This window comes from Amia ocellicauda, chromosome 10, assembly GCF_036373705.1.
Source record: "Amia ocellicauda isolate fAmiCal2 chromosome 10, fAmiCal2.hap1, whole genome shotgun sequence".
NCBI lineage: Eukaryota > Metazoa > Chordata > Actinopteri > Amiiformes > Amiidae > Amia > Amia ocellicauda.
In genome coordinates this window covers 22,427,658-22,445,235 of record NC_089859.1, presented here as the reverse complement: position 1 = coordinate 22,445,235, position 17,578 = coordinate 22,427,658, and the positions used below count along the sequence as shown (strand labels likewise).

At 39.2% G+C, this 17,578-nt stretch overlaps 1 protein-coding gene across 1 annotated transcript; it reads right to left on the bottom strand.

The window, feature by feature from the left end:
• Window positions 1–265: 265 nt before the first annotated feature.
• bzw2 (basic leucine zipper and W2 domains 2) lies at window positions 266–17,453 on the bottom strand. Its single transcript, XM_066715549.1, has 12 exons — window positions 17,357–17,453; window positions 10,050–10,114; window positions 9,325–9,501; window positions 5,760–5,863; window positions 5,214–5,279; window positions 4,653–4,788; window positions 4,252–4,361; window positions 3,603–3,773; window positions 3,193–3,339; window positions 2,304–2,442; window positions 1,613–1,735; window positions 266–1,277 (listed from the first exon to the last, which is right to left on the bottom strand). The coding sequence occupies exons 2-12, from the start codon at window positions 10,105–10,107 to the stop codon at window positions 1,246–1,248; spliced, it is 1,263 nt and encodes a 420-aa protein (XP_066571646.1). The 5' UTR covers window positions 10,108–10,114; window positions 17,357–17,453; the 3' UTR covers window positions 266–1,245.
• Between the last annotated feature and the right edge of the window lie 125 nt (window positions 17,454–17,578).

Below are 17,578 nucleotides of genomic sequence, written 5' to 3'. Positions count from 1 at the left end.
CCCCATATATACTTTTTTTTTTGCATTAAATAAACTTTATTTATATACTTTTTTACAGCATCACCAAAAGGTGAGATACAAACAAGGTATTATTAGTAGTATTAATATTATTATAGCAGGAAATCAAACAATATTAGTTATTTGTGGGAAAAAATTAATTTGTGATTACTAACTTTTTGGTATAAAACTGAACAGCTCTACCTTTAAGACATGATTGTTGAAGCTCATATAAATCCATCAATGTATTCAGTGAAAGAAGAGGGACTCATGGAAAAAAAACAAAATTTAATTGTATTCATACACATTTCTGTAATCTTGCTTTTCATTCTTCATTATTTATTACAAGAATGTATCCATAATACATCAAAGGGTTAATTTATTTACTTTCTTTTTATGCTCTGTAACAAAACAAAACTATCCATAAGGACACTTCTATTTACACAAGGTCTGAATGTTTGTGACATTTTTAAACATATAGAAACTATGCCTGTAGAAGTGGTAACATGCTACATTTACATTTCATGTAATGATTAACAACATGGCGTGGTTTTTTAGTTTTCATTTACAGACTTTGTGAATTGTAGCATATCCTGAAATTTACACAAGAATGGAAAGTCACACAGTCTGACCACTTACTATCAAACAAAAGGGATTAAAAAGTTTGTACGTTTCCAAAATTAAAAAAGCAAATGGGATTTGTTAAAAATATTGTTCCTCCAGGTACAACAACTGGACAAACCTGATTTGTCATTGAAATAATCCACTTGATTTCAAAGTGTATAAAAATATCTTCTAGAACACAACAGTAAAGTGGTGTAAAATATTTTAAAAAGGGTGGGGGTTAATAAATAAAACCCCTTTATTAAAAAAATGAAAAACTTAATAGCCAAGTAAAATACACAAGTAAATTCTGAATTATAAATATGGAAATAAAGCAAAGTAGACACTCGGGTGTTCTCACAGTACCTGAAGAGAGAGTTTGATACAGGAGTCCATAGTTATGCCATTGCAGGTTCCCCGTTGGCTCCTACATGAACATCTGCTGACTTTACTTCTAATGTTAAGCTCACGGAACGAGCTGTAAAGGCCCACAGGATGGAGCCGATGTCAGAGGGCTTCACAAGCATCTTTTACGCTGTTATACAAAGGAAAAACCTAGTCTTCACTTTCTCCTGGAGAACTACACTGAAGCCATTAACGCAGCGCTCGACCACAGAGGAACCTGCTTGACACGAAGCCTGGGTTTCAGTGCTCGCCTTCACCCTCCGATTCAGACTCTGAAAGGCAAGGCAGTCGAATTAGTATCGCGCTGCCCACTTCCCAAATACAATGTGCAAGGACTGGTGCTTGTTTAGGGTCAAAATCCTGTTGAAAAGCAGGACACGGTTCAGGACAAAAGGGTTCACCCTCCTGCTGAAAGCAGTTCAACATACAAGGGATCTGTCACTAAATCCCTATATCCTGCCGAGGCAAATAAAGCACATACAAATACATTTTTTATGACATTTATTTCTATAGACTAATGAAACATTAAGTGCTTTGTTTAGCACCCTTAAATTTAGCGATTACAACTTTGTGGAGGAATTAATCAATACATACAAATTTGCATTACCTTCCTCTGCATTTTGAAGCCATTCCACAAACTTCTTCATCTGCTCCAGGAAGACGCTCTTGCCTTTGGCCGTATGTCCTTCTTTGTACCACTTGAGAATGGCTTCTTCACTCAGGACGTCGGCTACAAATCAGAGCATCGGTTTGGTCAGATCACTCAAAGGCAGGGGATTTACAATTAAATAGAGATGCACCGAACTCCCAGGAACACAATCCAAACCCACTTTGGTCTGATCTTTGCTTACGGATGTGTGAAAGTCACTGAACACATCTTTTATAATTGATCAAGGCAGAATGCCAGCCAGCGTCACACTTGTTTGTTTCACTGACAGGAACCAATGGATATATTCACTATTATATAACAATAGAAAATGGGTTTTAAACTGAAGAGATTGGTGATCTTTGCTAGGCAGAAGTGTCCGTTTAATCTGTATATTGAGGAATTAGTTGTCTGTTTATATAATACACCTGCATACTTTTCTCTGGTTTAATTAAATCGTATGAATTGTTTATTTCAGTAATAAATACCAATCCTTTGTAAAACAGAACACCAAAAAGATGATTTCATATCCAAAATAACATTGTGCCATTTGAGAAATTTGTAGCTTCAATAGAAACCTGATAATGTGAGTAGGGCCCTCCAGAAGTGGAGAGATTACAAGAGTAACTCAAGATGCAGCTTGAAGTCTCACCTTTGTAAAAGAGCACCACAATCTTGTGGAAGGACTTCATGAAGTGGATGTTATCATAGCAATACTCCTGGATCTTCTGCAGAAGGATGAGCTCGGACTGGCCCTGGGTGCTGAACACGGCCAGCAGAGGGGCATAGTGCTGGAAAACAAGATACTCGATGAACATTGATCACCAAGGTTATTATTATTACGTTTCTGATAAACTGTTAGCGCAAGAAATGTGAAATCCTGACAAGAGATGGACAACAAACTTCTCTTGTCTTCTCTTCTCGAGTCTTGTCTGTATTATTCAGTCAATTTTCATATGAAAGTTAGTTTAGAAGTATATATTCTCTGTGGAAAAAATAGGTCACAGGAGCCAACTTGAACTGAAGCCATTAAGAGTAACAAGCTTCAAGCACAATGTAATATCTTCATGTATCTCCTTTGGTTGTAATTCTCAAACTGTGACATCTATGTATACAAGCACACAAGATGAAGTATAATTTGCAGGATTTGCCACCAGAGGGCACCGTCTCACTGCCTTTGATAGGATCCCGGTTTGGTGAAATGTAACCTTGCACAGAAACTGCTTGCGAGCCTCTGCAGATTAATTTAAGCTTACACGTCTGTCAGAAGTGTAGACATATAGGAATGAAACGTCACAGCTGAGGTCACGTAGCATGTAATATTAAAGGCAAACACTTGAAATCAGTTTGAATGTAAATTAAGTGTGCATAGCACTTCAGTTCACACTGGGGCTTCATATATATAAAACAAACAAAAAACAACAGTGTACACACAGCATCAATACACTGCAAGCAGTAAAAACAGCAAGCGCAAATAATCAACAGCGTCACACACACATATGTACAGAAAACTAAAATAAATCTTATCCTATATGGTTTACCTTCAAGTGTTTGAGTGCTTGTTCTGTAACCAGCTCTTCTTTCTTATTACACTCCATCGCGTTCATAACGCAGGTCCACAGGAGCCCGATCACGGCCTGTTCCTGTAGCTCGTTCCTCTTCATCTCCTCTTTAACATAAAGAACTATCTGTGGAACGATTATGGGATTGTGTCAGAAGACATGACAACTGTCTGGGCTCTTATTGGTTACAAAGACTGGTAAGGCCGTGAATAGTTGGTAGTGAACATCACTTCAGCACAGACACTTTTCAAACATACTAACCAAGATTGCAATGTTAATAGTTTTGCTACTCATTGGGAACCCTTGTTGTAGACCATTGCCAACCAAAGTCCACCTCCATCAGTTCTGCATTACAGAGAAAGCACAGCCCTGGGTCCTAGCCGTCTCACCTCCCTGATGGGACACTCCTGGGACAGGCGCTCCTGCAAATCCTTCTGCAGCTCCTTCCTGGTCCCCAGAGACTGCTGGAGGCGCAGGAAGTCAGAGAGCTCCTTCAGACCCGCGTCGTTGAAGTAGTTCGAAAAGTGCTCTACGGTCTGCTTGTTGGCAGGAAATAGTTCCTACACAGGAGGGAACGTCAAGTGAGAAGGTGCTGGATTTTCAGCACAGAAATTAATGAAATTGGCAAATGCTGGGAAAGACACACATGCAGCCACTTGACCCTACCATTATGCGGTGTTTTAGGAGTTATATATTTCAGATTTCTACAATTTGACATCTTATTGTTAAATGTATATTATGGTAAAAATATAATTGTGTATTTATCTATATATTACACATTAATGTTATTCATTCATTCATGGTTTTCTTTTGTCCACCGCTGGTTTTAAAATAATTTACAAAGTAGTCAATGTGAAATCACTGAAGAATCTCTCGGGGGTTATTCACGTTTTCAATTGTGCCAAATTTTAAAACAGTTTTAACACTAATACTTCACCAAAAAGGGACAAATGCACTTGAAAAGTAAAGAACTCTTCCCAGACTGCTTTTGACATGGGATTATGTGAACCAGCAATCAGACTTTACAACATTTCTTACTAGTAGCTTTTTGTCCAAGTTTGCTTTTCTTAAAGCTGAAGTAACTGCATTGGCATCTTTTTCCGCCATCCATGCTTTAAATAACTTCACAGCAAATGATGCAGAGATTCCTGTCAATTGGAAATCAGACAAGAGGATTATATAAAGAATGGTGAAGAACACAAACGGCCAATGCAAATACAGCCAGACGAATAATGCAGTAGATCAATCAAAGGACCAGCTGAGTCATCCGTTTATCTTGCCACATCATCACTTCCAACACCAAAATCAAAATAGACAGAGCTCAACAAAATAAATTTAAAATAAAATAAAAACAGAAGTCCAATATTTCAGCCATAAAGAGGGTGGTGATTATATCAATGGATGCCATGGGTTATAAACAGCAAACAAAATGGCCACACCTTCTTTGACAATGTTGTCGCTGAAGAGGCTGGTTAAAATGGTGGCAGGAAGGGTTGTGTTCGCCAACAGGATCCCGGCGAGCATTGCCAGCTTGGTCTGCTCAGACTCGCTGAAGGCCTTCAGGAACAGCAGAAGCTGCGGAGAAGAAGTCATTGTGCTCACAGGGGTTATCAAATCGAGCAACATTGCCTTGGTGTTAAAATGCACACAAAAAGTACGCACTGCTGGCTATTTTGCTTCGTTAGCAGAATTCAGAAATATAACTTGTGAAGCACATTTTAATTCGATTTCTATGGATTTAAAACAATTGTCTTCAATATGGAGACCCTACACATCAATGAAGACGTGTGTGTGTGTGTGTGTGTGCGTGCGCAGACAGACAGCTGAAATGGAACAGCTACAGAAGGTAGAACAATTATGAAAATCAATACTTTTTCCAATTCCTGATTAGCTGTAGATCATGAACAATTAATTTATTTATGATGTGATCTAGTGGGATCAGGCAGCATGGGATGACACTCAATTCACTAAAATAACTAACTGCTTAAAGATGCCCTTACCTTTTTGATTTCTTCTTCGAAGGCTTTTTCTAGATATTTGTATCTCCTGATCAGTTTATTGAAAACCTTTAAAATCAAGAAAAGATGCATTACAATCCACTGGCCTTTATAAGAAGAACGGCATCCATGCCTGATCACTTCCCTATCTGTTAGAGATCATAAAGAACAACACAGTAATGTTGGTTTGATCAGTTTAGGTTAGTTTAGTGGTTGGACTCCCAACAAAAGAAAAATATATATTCCACTTGATCACAAAGTCATTTTTTATGTTATGGATGTCCATTTTGTTTGTTTGGATTTCATAAATAAAAGATTAATGAAAAGAGGAAAAAAGGAACTCTCCGTCAGGTTCCAGCAGACTTGTGGCTTGATGGCAACACTATCCTTGGGAGTTGTAATCCTTGAGGGATTACATTAAAATGATAGAGCTCTTGTTACAAGGTCAGTGCGTTGGGGATTTATTGGTATTAGCAGCTCTAATGGGTTTTCTAAACTGGCCACGGACATCAGTTCCCAGTCTCCTTAGCGCCCCTCCCCCAGTCTCACCTGAGCGTAGCTGCGCAATGTGGCATGGCTCTCGGCGGCAGTGAACACGCAGTGATCGGTCATCTTGGTCTTGTCGCCATCGTCAATGCGCGTCCCTCCTGGGGCTGCAGAGAAGGCAGAAGGTGCGTTTAATTATCTGGACTACAAGGACAGTTTTAACAGTTGTCTTCACCACGTGTGTTAAACACACACAAAAGAAAACTGCTAGTTTCACAGACCGACATGAGCGCCGGTCTTGAACTTTCTTGCATGTCCATCTGTCATCCCGAATGTAATGAATTAATTGAATGCTGCACATTTGTGGAGGCTAACATTGATGAGAGGGGAAGGCCGTAACATTATTTCCAGTTTAAATTACCTTCAGGAACACTGAGTCAGTTGGGACCCCAGTTTGTTCGGGTCAGTGTGGTAGACCCCCTTATTGAAAAGGTTAACAGTACCAGACAGGAAGGATGTTTTTATTGAGCTTCAAAAATGGCAATATGCTTCCAGGGTTGTGACCTTGATAAGCACAGTGATTGTATAATGCTGGGGGGCAAGTATGTCACAATAATTGAAGCTGTGATTGACAATCTTGAGAGTGCATTACACTGATTACACAAATACTACACAGCCCGCAGGGGGACAGGGAATAGGGTCCCACACAATGTGCAAAGTACTATTGGTATAGGGCCCATAGAATGAAATTCACACTTCATTTGGCACACGCTTTAACTGCTTCATACCCAATTCAATTACAGCACATAGTTCACCTAATTACCCATCCATCCACGTTCTAATGATGCACAAAGGAAACCGCCTTTGGGAAAATGTAAAATGCATCAGAAAAAATAAAAAAGGTTTGGCATTTATCTTGCTGTGCTTTTCAAAAGACCAGAAGATGTTTTTTTAAGGATGTACAGCACAAGAATAAGAAACAAATTGCGAGACTGGGGGCCTTATTTTTCAAAGTTGAACTCACTTTTTAATATTTTATATTGTACAATAATGTACATCCATTGCACTTACAAATACCACTACACAATACATTAGGCCCAGTGTATTCCTCAAGTAAATGTGCAAAAACTTCAAATGGGAACAAACAGGGCTGCTTTAACCTTAAACATAACAGTATGCACATTTGCACAGGTTAAACACAGGAAATGTAAAACAAACTCACTCACCCCACTGACACCAAGGAAAAAAAATTGTGCAGACTGTGCCAAATGTACATCTATTATGAACAGAACTGTCTGAATCATACCTTATTAACAGAAGACTATTTTACCAAAATAAGACAGAAAATGAATTCCACACAATGAATACTGCACGGAGAATAGATAGGACATAATTGTTCACATATCAAAACAAAGCTGTCATTTAACAACACAAAACTGTGCTCACACAATACTGTTAAGGGAAAGTATATTTTTGTATTGTGGACACCTCATCGTTGTCAAAAGTAAACCAAGGGTGCCCGACACTGCCCGATGTTTCCAAGCGACAGTAACGGACCCCATCGGATTGATCTGGCTTCACAGGGTCTCATAAACCAGACTGACTCCCTCTCTCTCACCGACACAGTCAGACAGATGTCAGGACAGGCTTATCTCTGGCTCTTGACATATTGCACATTGTGCCAGTTTAGCCAAGTGTACGGATGCAGAGCACTTTGTAGTGGCTCTCGATGGTCGTTAAAAAAACGAAAGCGTTGACCTTGCCAAACGACATCCAACACAAAGGCCGCACTAAAGTATAGTCAAAATCCCACCGGCGGATGTACCTTTGCTTCAGAGACATGCTTTAGAATGAGTTATCACACCTCCTTTCAATCTACGTGGTGGATATCAGACTTGCCAGTGACACTTTTCTTTTTATCTGAAAGGCGAGATCATTTAAGTTCAGATCCTTTATATAGGGTTACACTAAGCCTTTTAGCTTAAGTGGAATTTGCAGGGACTGCCCGATAGCTCTGTGGGGAAAAACAGATTTAACTCCTTCAAGCTAAAAGCACAAATTACAAATATAGGTTTCTTCAACTGTCTGAGTGATGTGCCTTCAGGGTTCTCTCCAATTTGTTCACACACATCCTGACAAGTGTTTTATGGCCTAAGATACATCTAATGCAATTGGTTTTGAGAGGTCAGCTTTCTTTTGAACAGGAGACTTCTGGAGGCTGCTGTGAACCTGTGGTCTCAAAGCTGCCGGAGGAACGCCTTTCTTTGAACCACATTGTCGGGGGGCACTTGTGGCTAGTGTTTCTCCAGCAGCTGGGAAAGCGGACATCTTGCATTCGAGATGTTTACAAGGGATGTAAGGGGGATGAAATTACAGATTTTAAGGGAAGTCTTAAACAGTGGAAGCAGCATATAGTGATGCTAACGTTTTTTTTTTTTCTCAGGACCCTAGTATTTGGTCTTTAGGTGGCAAATGTCAGGAGTTTAAATAATTCAGAGGAAAAACTTAAACAAATGTACATCCTGTGAAACTTGCACTACTAGCATTAAGTGCCAGGAAACATCATTGGAAACAGAAGAATTTTTCAATACTGATAATTCTTTGAACAGGATGACATTTATACACAAGATTAGAGGTGTAGGATTTTTTGGAAATCTGTGATGTGATTGCCTGGTGTCTCATGTGATTTATAATAACTCAGATAAAACAGACACTGAACTCCTTCCAAATGTGTACAGGTATAGCGAAGGTGGATTAATTAAATGCATCACGTGAAACTATGGAGCGCTTTATATTTATATCCACGCTACAGTTCCTGCCCCCGGAATAATTGTTCAGGATGGGGACAAGGAAATCTCTTTGATTAAAGGGATTTGTGTTGTAAACCTTTAAACCCTGCAACAATCACTTTGCCCTTGCCTTACTGAACAACAGATTAATGGCTCAACTATCTCAACTGCTTACATATAGTGGGCTCCCAGGAAAAAAGGCTTACATGTTGGACATCAGTCTTCTACTAAATTGAAATGAACTAAAAGCAAATGGCTTTGGTATCAGGTTTTAGGTTTTTTGTGTGCGAGAGAGATGCGTTTGCCTTTGTCAAGACATCTTAAGACTAACAAAGTACATTTTCTGCTCTCAATTATGTAGAATAACTTTGGGCAACACATTCTAACACACTCACACCATCACAAATGTTTTGAGAAACTCGGTTGATAAATGTATCCCTTGTTGCTCAACTTCAAGGAAGAATGAACTTCAGAGGATTTCATGCCAGTCAACAGTAGAAAGTATATTATCCATTTACAACGAAACATTTCACAATTCCGTAAGATAGGGCATCTCTGCCAGGCTCCACTAACATATACTCCATATGACATGCATTATAAGACAGCAATGCTCCTGTGACATCAATATATGACAGCTGTACCAGTTGAAGCTCAGATTTTTAGGGCAGTTCAGTCTGCATACATATAACAGCTGGGCATCTGGCCATTTCCTTCACAGCCTGCAAACTGAGTCAGAAAGGTACAGGCATCCACTGTTCTCATATATTCCCAGGCCCGGCAAGATAAATACTGGAAAATATTTTAACCATTTAAAACCAGGGTCTTAAATCTTTCCTCACCCAGCATGCTTCCAGCAATGAGGATGTCGAAAAGGGTGTCTGCATAGCGGCGATAGTCAAGTCTCGACCCGGTCACGTCCAGAAACTTGGCTACAGCATCCAGGTCAGTCCCAGCTTCATTAAGCCCATGAATGATAGTATTTCTGAACACCGTAGGCTCAAACTTCTCCTTTTCATCTGAAAACAAAGAATAAAATGGGATGCAACACTGGATTTAGCACCTGTTTAATGCTTTTTCTGATATACACGAGTGTGGGACTCCAATATGTAAATAACATGCAAATAAAAACTAAATGGCAATTATGGGAGAGGAACACATTTTGGACAGTGATAGGCAAGCAATTGTAGACCTCCTTTGAGTGGATAAAGATAAAGTCAATTTCAGAGCAGTTCAAGGGATCTTGAAGTCCCCAGTAATCTCACAAAGCACCCTTTGTCATGGTAATTAGCAATGCTCTTACAATTAAAAAAATAAAATAGAACTTTGAAGAGTGCTTTTTTTTTTTTCTAATTAGAGTTAAAGTATTCTCTGGTAATCAATAATAATAAAATACGACACCTTCCAACTTTGATGTTTCATCCATTTGAAGTTATTGAATACCATTAGAAAGGCTTCCCAAGCATTTACTGTAGTTAAGAAGGTAAATGAATGGTATCAATTTTGTTTAATGAATCAAACCGTGCCATGAAGAGTCAGCTACTCAGCGTCATACTGCGTTTCTTACCCCTTTTCCTGGTTTTGAACCGCTGGCCTGTTAGCACTGGCTTCTGCTGCTTATTCATAAACTTCCTGCAAAACACAGACATAAAACAAACCCTTAAACATGTACAGAGCTCACATCAACATTCACCGAGCTGTAATAAGTAGAACAAGAAAGTGGAGCTCCGTTATGTTAAAGAATAGGCTACATCTAATAAAAGTCACTGAATGAGTCAGTACACACACACACAAACACGTCTCAAACTGTAATTAAAGCAAGGCTAAACCAATTACCACCACCCAATTACTCATCAAGAGACTGGATATCCAGAAGAAAATAATGTCCTGTCAAATTTAGAAAAATGACTCCCAAGAATCATTACAGCTCTTGGATTGTGGGCGCAGCAAGATTAGTAGTAAAACACACCGATATACATTTCGCAAAGCACAATTGGTTGGTGTAGTCTACAAAAAAAGCTTCATCAGAAAGAATGACCTTTTCTCAGGGTATCATTTCCTTTTTAAATTCATCATTTCCACACAGCGTTTTATGATGAGCCACTTGTTGGTTTGTTTCTTGTCAAAAAAGTGATCAACAAAAGTACAGACCAGCTAAAAGTTTTGGCCTATCAGTTCGAAAGGTATGTTTCTTTTCAGTAAGCACTGTTCCCAACCACTGGTTTGGTCTATATTTAGAAAGCTCATCAAAGCTAACTTCAGAGACTGGGTCAGGGTTTATACCCGTATCGTATTACAGCATGGGGCAGGAGGAGACAAGTTTCATTTTTTTATTAGAGGCTACACAAGTAGGCAAACAAACAAACTTCATACGACTTGCTTGTGTCACAGCTTGAATCTTACATGTAGTTTATGAACTCCTGCAGCAGAGACAACCTCTGTGTTCCCTATCCAATGTTTCAGATGGTTAATCCCCATGCAATTGGTCATGATGCCCACCTGCAGCAACACATAGCATTGCCTCCTCATTAAATGACACCAAAAGCCTGACCAAACCTCTAGGTGCTGTGTTCCTAATTGGCATACTTCTTTGCTTATTTAAATTGGTTGGTTTTCTAATAAAACCAAATCTAACTACATAATGTAACTTAGTGCTTCTGCAAGCTCTCTCCGAGTCCATGGTGATCTTTGCAAGCCCAGCCAGCAGTTCCAGTGTCCTGCATGGTTTATGAGGCAAAACGGTTAATTTAATTTAATTGTTTTTTGTAATGTTGCATTTGTAAAGCTGTACCGTATTAGTTTACCAAAATGGCCAAGGTAAAATGTCACGTAAACATACTCTCTCTGTACCTTCATTAGAGATCTCTTTTCAGACATTGTTTTTGCAGGAACATGTTGGTGAAATAAGCTCAACAGAATGAAGAGTTAGTGCCAACAATTTACCTACAGGAATAGCAAGCTTCTGACATTACCCGTCCCTGTAGACACAGAGGGAGTGCATCTGATGCGAGAATCCCCAGGCAAGACCAGCGTTACCTTGGAGCTCAAAGAGTCCCATTGGGAAAGAGCACAAACACTGAGAATTCATATATGACGATGCTGAACCCATAGGACCTCAATGGTAATTCCCTGTTATTCTGCCCTAAATGCATGGGGATATACCGTGTTTACCATGTTAGCAACATGATTAATCATTAAAACCACGATAACTGTACATTTGGGATTCAGATGATCTACAAATAACAAAAATGAATAAAAGATTAACCACTTGTAAATCAGAGAAGAAAGTAAGAAATATACCAAACTAATGCTAAAGCTACTTTATTGTATAACTACAGTGGGGGAAAAAAGTATTTGATCCCCTGCTGATTTTGTACGTTTGCCCAATGACAAAGAAATGATCAGTCTATAATTTTAATGGTAGGTGTATTTTAACAGTGAGAGACAGAATGACAACAAAAAAATCCAGAAAAACGCATTTCAAAAAAGTTATACATTGATTTGCATGTTAATGAGGGAAATAAGTATTTGACCCCTTCCACTTAGTACTTGGTGGCAAAACCCTTGTTGGCAATCACAGAGGTCAGACGTTTCTTGTAGTTGGCCACCAGGTTTGCACACATCTCAGGAGGGATTTTGTCCCACTCCTCTTTGCAGATCCTCTCCAAGTCATTAAGGTTTCGAGGCTGACGTTTGGCAACTCGAACCTTCAGCTCCCTCCACAGATTTTCTATGGGATTAAGGTCTGGAGACTGGCTAGGCCACTCCAAGACATTAATGTGCTTCTTCTTGAGCCACTCCTTTGTTGCCTTGGCTGTGTGTTTTGGGTCATTGTCATGCTGGAATACCCATCCACAACCCATTTTCAATGCCCTGGCTGAGAGAAGGAGGTTCTCACCCAAGATTTGACGGTACATGGCCCCGTCCATCGTCCCTTTGATGCGGTGCAGTTGTCTTGTCCCCTTAGCAGAAAAACACCCCCAAAGCATAATGTTTCCACCTCCATGTTTGACGGTGGGGATGGTGTTCTTGGGGTCATTCCTCCTCCTCCAAACACGGCGAGTTGAGTTGATGCCAAAGAGCTCGATTTTGGTCTCATCTGACCACAACACTTTCACCCAGTTCTCCTCTGAATCATTCAGATGATGGCAAACTTCAGACGGGCCTGTACATGTGCTTTCTTGAGCAAGGGGGCCTTGCGGGCGCTGCAGGATTTCAGTCCTTCACGGCGTAGTGTGTTACCAGTTGTTTTCTTGGTGACTATGGTCCCAGCTGCCTTGAGATCATTAACAAGATCCTCCCGTGTAGTTCTGGGCTGATTCCTCACCGTTCTCATGATCATTGAAACTCCACAAGGTGAGATCTTGCATGGAGCCCCAGACCGAGGGAGACTGACAGTTATTTTGTGTTTCTTCCATTTGCGAATAATCGCACCAACTGTTGTCACCTTCTCACCAAGCTGCTTGGCGATGGTCTTGTAGCCCATTCCAGCCATGTGTAGGTCTACAATCTTGTCCCTGACATCCTTGGACAGCTCTTTGGTCTTGGCCATGGTGGAGAGTTTGGAATCTGATTGATTGATGCTTCTGTGGACAGGTGTCTTTTATACAGGTAACGAGCTGAGATTAGGGGCGCTCCCTTTAAGAGAGAGCTCCTAATCTCAGCTCGTTACCTGTATAAAAGACACCTGGGAGCCAGAAATCTTGCTGATTGATAGGGGATCAAATACTTATTTCCCTCATTAACATGCAAATCAATGTATAACTTTTTTGAAATGCGTTTTTCTGGATTTTCTTGTTGTTATTCTGTCTCTCACTGTTAAAATACACCTACCATTAAAATTATAGACTGATCATTTCTTTGTCAGTGGGCAAACGTACAAAATCAGCAGGGGATCAAATACTTTTTTCCCCCACTGTACATGCCTTTAAAACAGCTTTTTGTCTGATCTTGATAAAGATATCAACACAGAAGTCTCTGATTGAACACAAGTTATGATAATAGGATAAATTGGGGAAATGGTTTAATATAGCTACTTGAGGATTTATTCTCCATTTATTCACACAAAAACCCACTGCGAGAATGAGAAGGCATGATTCATACGCAAGCCAGTTAACAGATTTCCTTACAGGTCTTAAACGTATTACATTACGGCCCAAGTCTGGTAGAATGATTTACGATTCTGTGGGAGGCACTTTGCTGGAGCAAAATTAATTTTAGGTCTATACCTGGTTTCCTGTTAATTTCTACCAGAGAAATGTGAAATGGGATCTCAAAATTGAAGACATGCATTATAGCTTAAAAGTCTGCAAAACAGGTGCTAGTTTTTTAGACTTTTAGAATAGAAGAGGAAGTAGATATTAATTAGGGGGGGGGGGGAATACTATGCATGTGAGATTTAATGGAGATACATCAAGATGATAAAGTGCTTGTGAAAAAGAAACCAGTAAAAGGCTTGGCTACAGTCCCCTCCACTGTAAATTCAACCACACATCAGATGTGCTTTAATAACGAGGCTCTGTAGCTCTGATACGAGTGGTAGGTACTGTAACTTCATTGGATGGAGCAGGATGGAGGAATTAACCAATTGAGGAGAGAGGATACTTAACGCAAAGGCTGCTTTCCATTCACCATAAATATGGCATCTCAGATTAAAACTTAAGATGCACAGAAGCTCGGCTCTTCAGAAATAGACAACTCAGTCCAATTTAGTGGATGAGGACAGAATTCATAACAGAAACAGAGCATGGAAATTAGTAACTCACATGAATCATACAATATTCACCTACACAAATCAAAAACCCTGAAAGAATTATATACATCTCATTACCACAAAATAACACAAGACTTTCCTTCAGCAAAAAGCTGATAGTGGTGTTGTACTCGCTGTATAGTGGTATAAATATAGTAGTGTTGCCTGTAAATTACCTTGGATTAAGGCCAAATGAAAAAACAACAAGTAGGGTAATGGTAGGGTTTGTACTAAACAGGCAAACCTGCAGCAACCACTTCCCTTACCTTAGTGAATTAATATGAGGTTTGCTTTTACAAACACAAATACAAACCCAAACACAGCTCTCCTGAGGGCAGTTTACATCCCTTTTTCAAGAGAAGAGTGCAAGCGGTGCTCAGATCACATCAATGGCGTCAGTTAAATTATGTAAAAGTATTGCAGTCTCCTCATATAAAATGAGGGGATACTTAACCAGATCATTTGGCATTCTGTTATTATAAACCTCTACAAAAACATGCGTATTGAGCATGGTGTAATCAATGTTACATTACAGTGGTTATATTGACTTTTCTCCTAGAGTGAGATTTCTTTTTTTTTTTTCCCTTTCTTTTTTTCCAATCATGTCTAACCTTATACTCCCCCTACAATAGGAAGACCTTTAAGTTCTGCACAGTGTTTCTTGACTGTATAAGGAAATAAGTGGTTTGAAATAGTTCTGGACTGTAGCTAGGACTGGGGTTTGTCACACACTGGCAGACAGTTTACATGCTGCCTAAAACCAGGACAGAGACGCCATGAATTTGCATTAGCTGTCAACTCCATTTTGCATATTAATTTAATCTATATAAATTGGTAAACTACGTGCATATTATGTAAAAAAAACAAACATCCAATCTATGTCTGAACATTCATATGACATAATAACACACATTATTAAACTTAAACTTAATGCTGATATTAACTAATCGCAGAGGTCCATTGAAACTACTTAAATAAGTATCTACATATCTGTACACATCACTCGTAAACTAGAGAAAAGGAGGATGCACTTGCCAAGCTAGACCAATAATGTGAACATTCAATTAAAAAAATAAAAATACATCAATGCATCACATTTACAGTGAGGGAAAAAAGTATTTGATCCCCTGCTGATTTTGTACATTTGCCCACTGACAAAGAAATGATCAGTCTATAATTTTAATGGTAGGTGTATTTTAACAGTGAGACAGAAAAACAAAACAAAAAATCCAGAAAAACATTATAAATTGATTTGCATGTTAATGGAACATCCATCCATCCATCTTCAAAACTGCTTATACCGGTGAGGGTCGCAGGGAAGCCGGAGCTGATACAATGAAGAACAACTTCACACATTTAAAAAATGTCCATGCTGCACCTAATCGTTTTAATATGAACAACTTACAAACACTGACAGTGTGAAATAGTTTTCCCCAACTACCAGATTAATACAACTCTTGCAAATGTCATCAGGTTCTCTCTTTAATGAGGATGAGGGTTGGTAAATCCATCCTCTCAAGATACCAAGAGCGCCACAATGCTGCAGGCAAAATGGTCACCATCTAGCCAAGTATATTATGAAACAACAACTACCATATATAAATAAAATGATTTCGAGTTCATACCCAATTCAGACACAGCTGAGGAAAAGATTTCACATTACTAGTCCGCAAGTAAAGACCTGAGGGTTCTTACAGAAACATTGTGAACAGTAACAAGAACCATCGGCTAGGGTGTGAATTACATAGTTTCAAACAATTGGGTCTCAATTTTGTATATCGTTTTGTTTCAACCCATACCACACAGTGCATGTTGGTTGCAAGTGCAGTCATCTTAAACATGGGCTTCAAGTAGTCAGCATTACCCATAACCATTTCCTGGATAAAGCCAGTATTACACCTCCAGTGGCAGTGTCAGGCCAACTGCAGTGCGAGCCACAGTAATCCCCCAGCAAATGAACACTGCAATTCAAACAAATTTGCCTTTAATCTAGAATTTGACAATACTGCCACATAATTAACCTTTCAAACGATGCATTTTATATTGCAGAGTCACTTGCAGAGGAATATTTTCTCTCAAAACTTTTCAAAATACCATATATTTGGATACTTAACAATGAAGATATGACTGGTATAACATTAACAATAATTATAAAAATGCCTCACACTGATTAAATACATTTGCTTAATATCAAACAGGTGTATTTACAGTTTCATGGAGAAGACCATGGGTGTCTTAGCCACATCCTCTGCACAGCTAATTGAAGAACCGAGTTAAACTCAGTGGCCCTTAGTGACAGGAGGAGCATGAAAAATAACTCATACAAGATGCAGGCCCACGGACACACACAAGATTCAAGAGATCATCATTTTGCAATACATGCAATGGGATGGTCTTTTTTCAACCATAAAATGTGAACAATGACCAGTAATATAACAGATATTTATTATTTATTGACAGACTTTGAAAAGTACTGGATGCATTTCAGATTCATTAAGAAGTTCATATTTGCAAATTCCAGGGGTTTGGCAACAATCAGATAACCCAGTGGACTTCAAGTGAGTTTACAACAATATAAAATCTCTTACAGAGATGTTGGTGATCTTTACTAAATAAGCTGGAGCAAGGTCAAGGCCAACATGTAGGCTAGGCTTACATTAAAAAATTAGGCAGAAATAGATTTTTATTGCACACTGGATGAGGCTACTTCTACAACCTGCAAAACTGAAGCATCCGTTAGTCTCCCATGTAAAAAACTTACAATACTGTGGAGCGTTTTGATTACAATAGTTTAAAAAAAAAAAAAAAAAAGTCTAACCACCCAATAAATGCATGTCCAATGAATAGACTGTATTTATGATCTATTTCACACCTATTATATCATTTATTTCCGTGCATCTAAAATATGCCATTACTTTAACTTAATGACACAAATCAGAGCATCACCATCATAATCCAATTAATAAAGCAAACAGAGCGGTGCACTTTATTCCTGTCTTTGTCTAGGAGGTTCTGGTTCAAAACTAATCAACTCTCAGCCTTTAGGATTTGATGATGAAGAAGAAGAAGAAGAAGACGAAGACGAAAGAGAAGATACCCTGGCAGCTGTGGCAGCGCCTTACCTCTCTGTGTTGTCCTTGCTACCCCGGAGTGTGAAGACAGCCCTGAACCCCTGACACACTCACACGGGCGCCGCACTCAAATACCCAGGGCTGCAGCAGCACCGGGGGACATAGGGGGGCTGGCAAGGCAAGGAGGAATTTGCTCGTGGGGTTTTCAAATATCCCGAGTCATAATTTCCTAACAATGTATATTACAGCAGCGCAAAGTATTCATTTTAACCA

Coding starts and splice junctions, on each gene's coding strand:
- bzw2 (XM_066715549.1), bottom strand. CDS start 10,107: ATGAATAAGCAGCAGAAGCCAGTGCTAACAGGCCAGCGGTTCAAAACC. Junction 5,280..5,759: donor CATTGCGCAGCTACGCTCAG/GTGAGACTGGGG, acceptor TTGATTTTAAAG/GTTTTCAATAAACTGATCAG. Junction 3,340..3,602: donor AGGAGTGTCCCATCAGGGAG/GTGAGACGGCTA, acceptor ATCGTTCCACAG/ATAGTTCTTTATGTTAAAGA.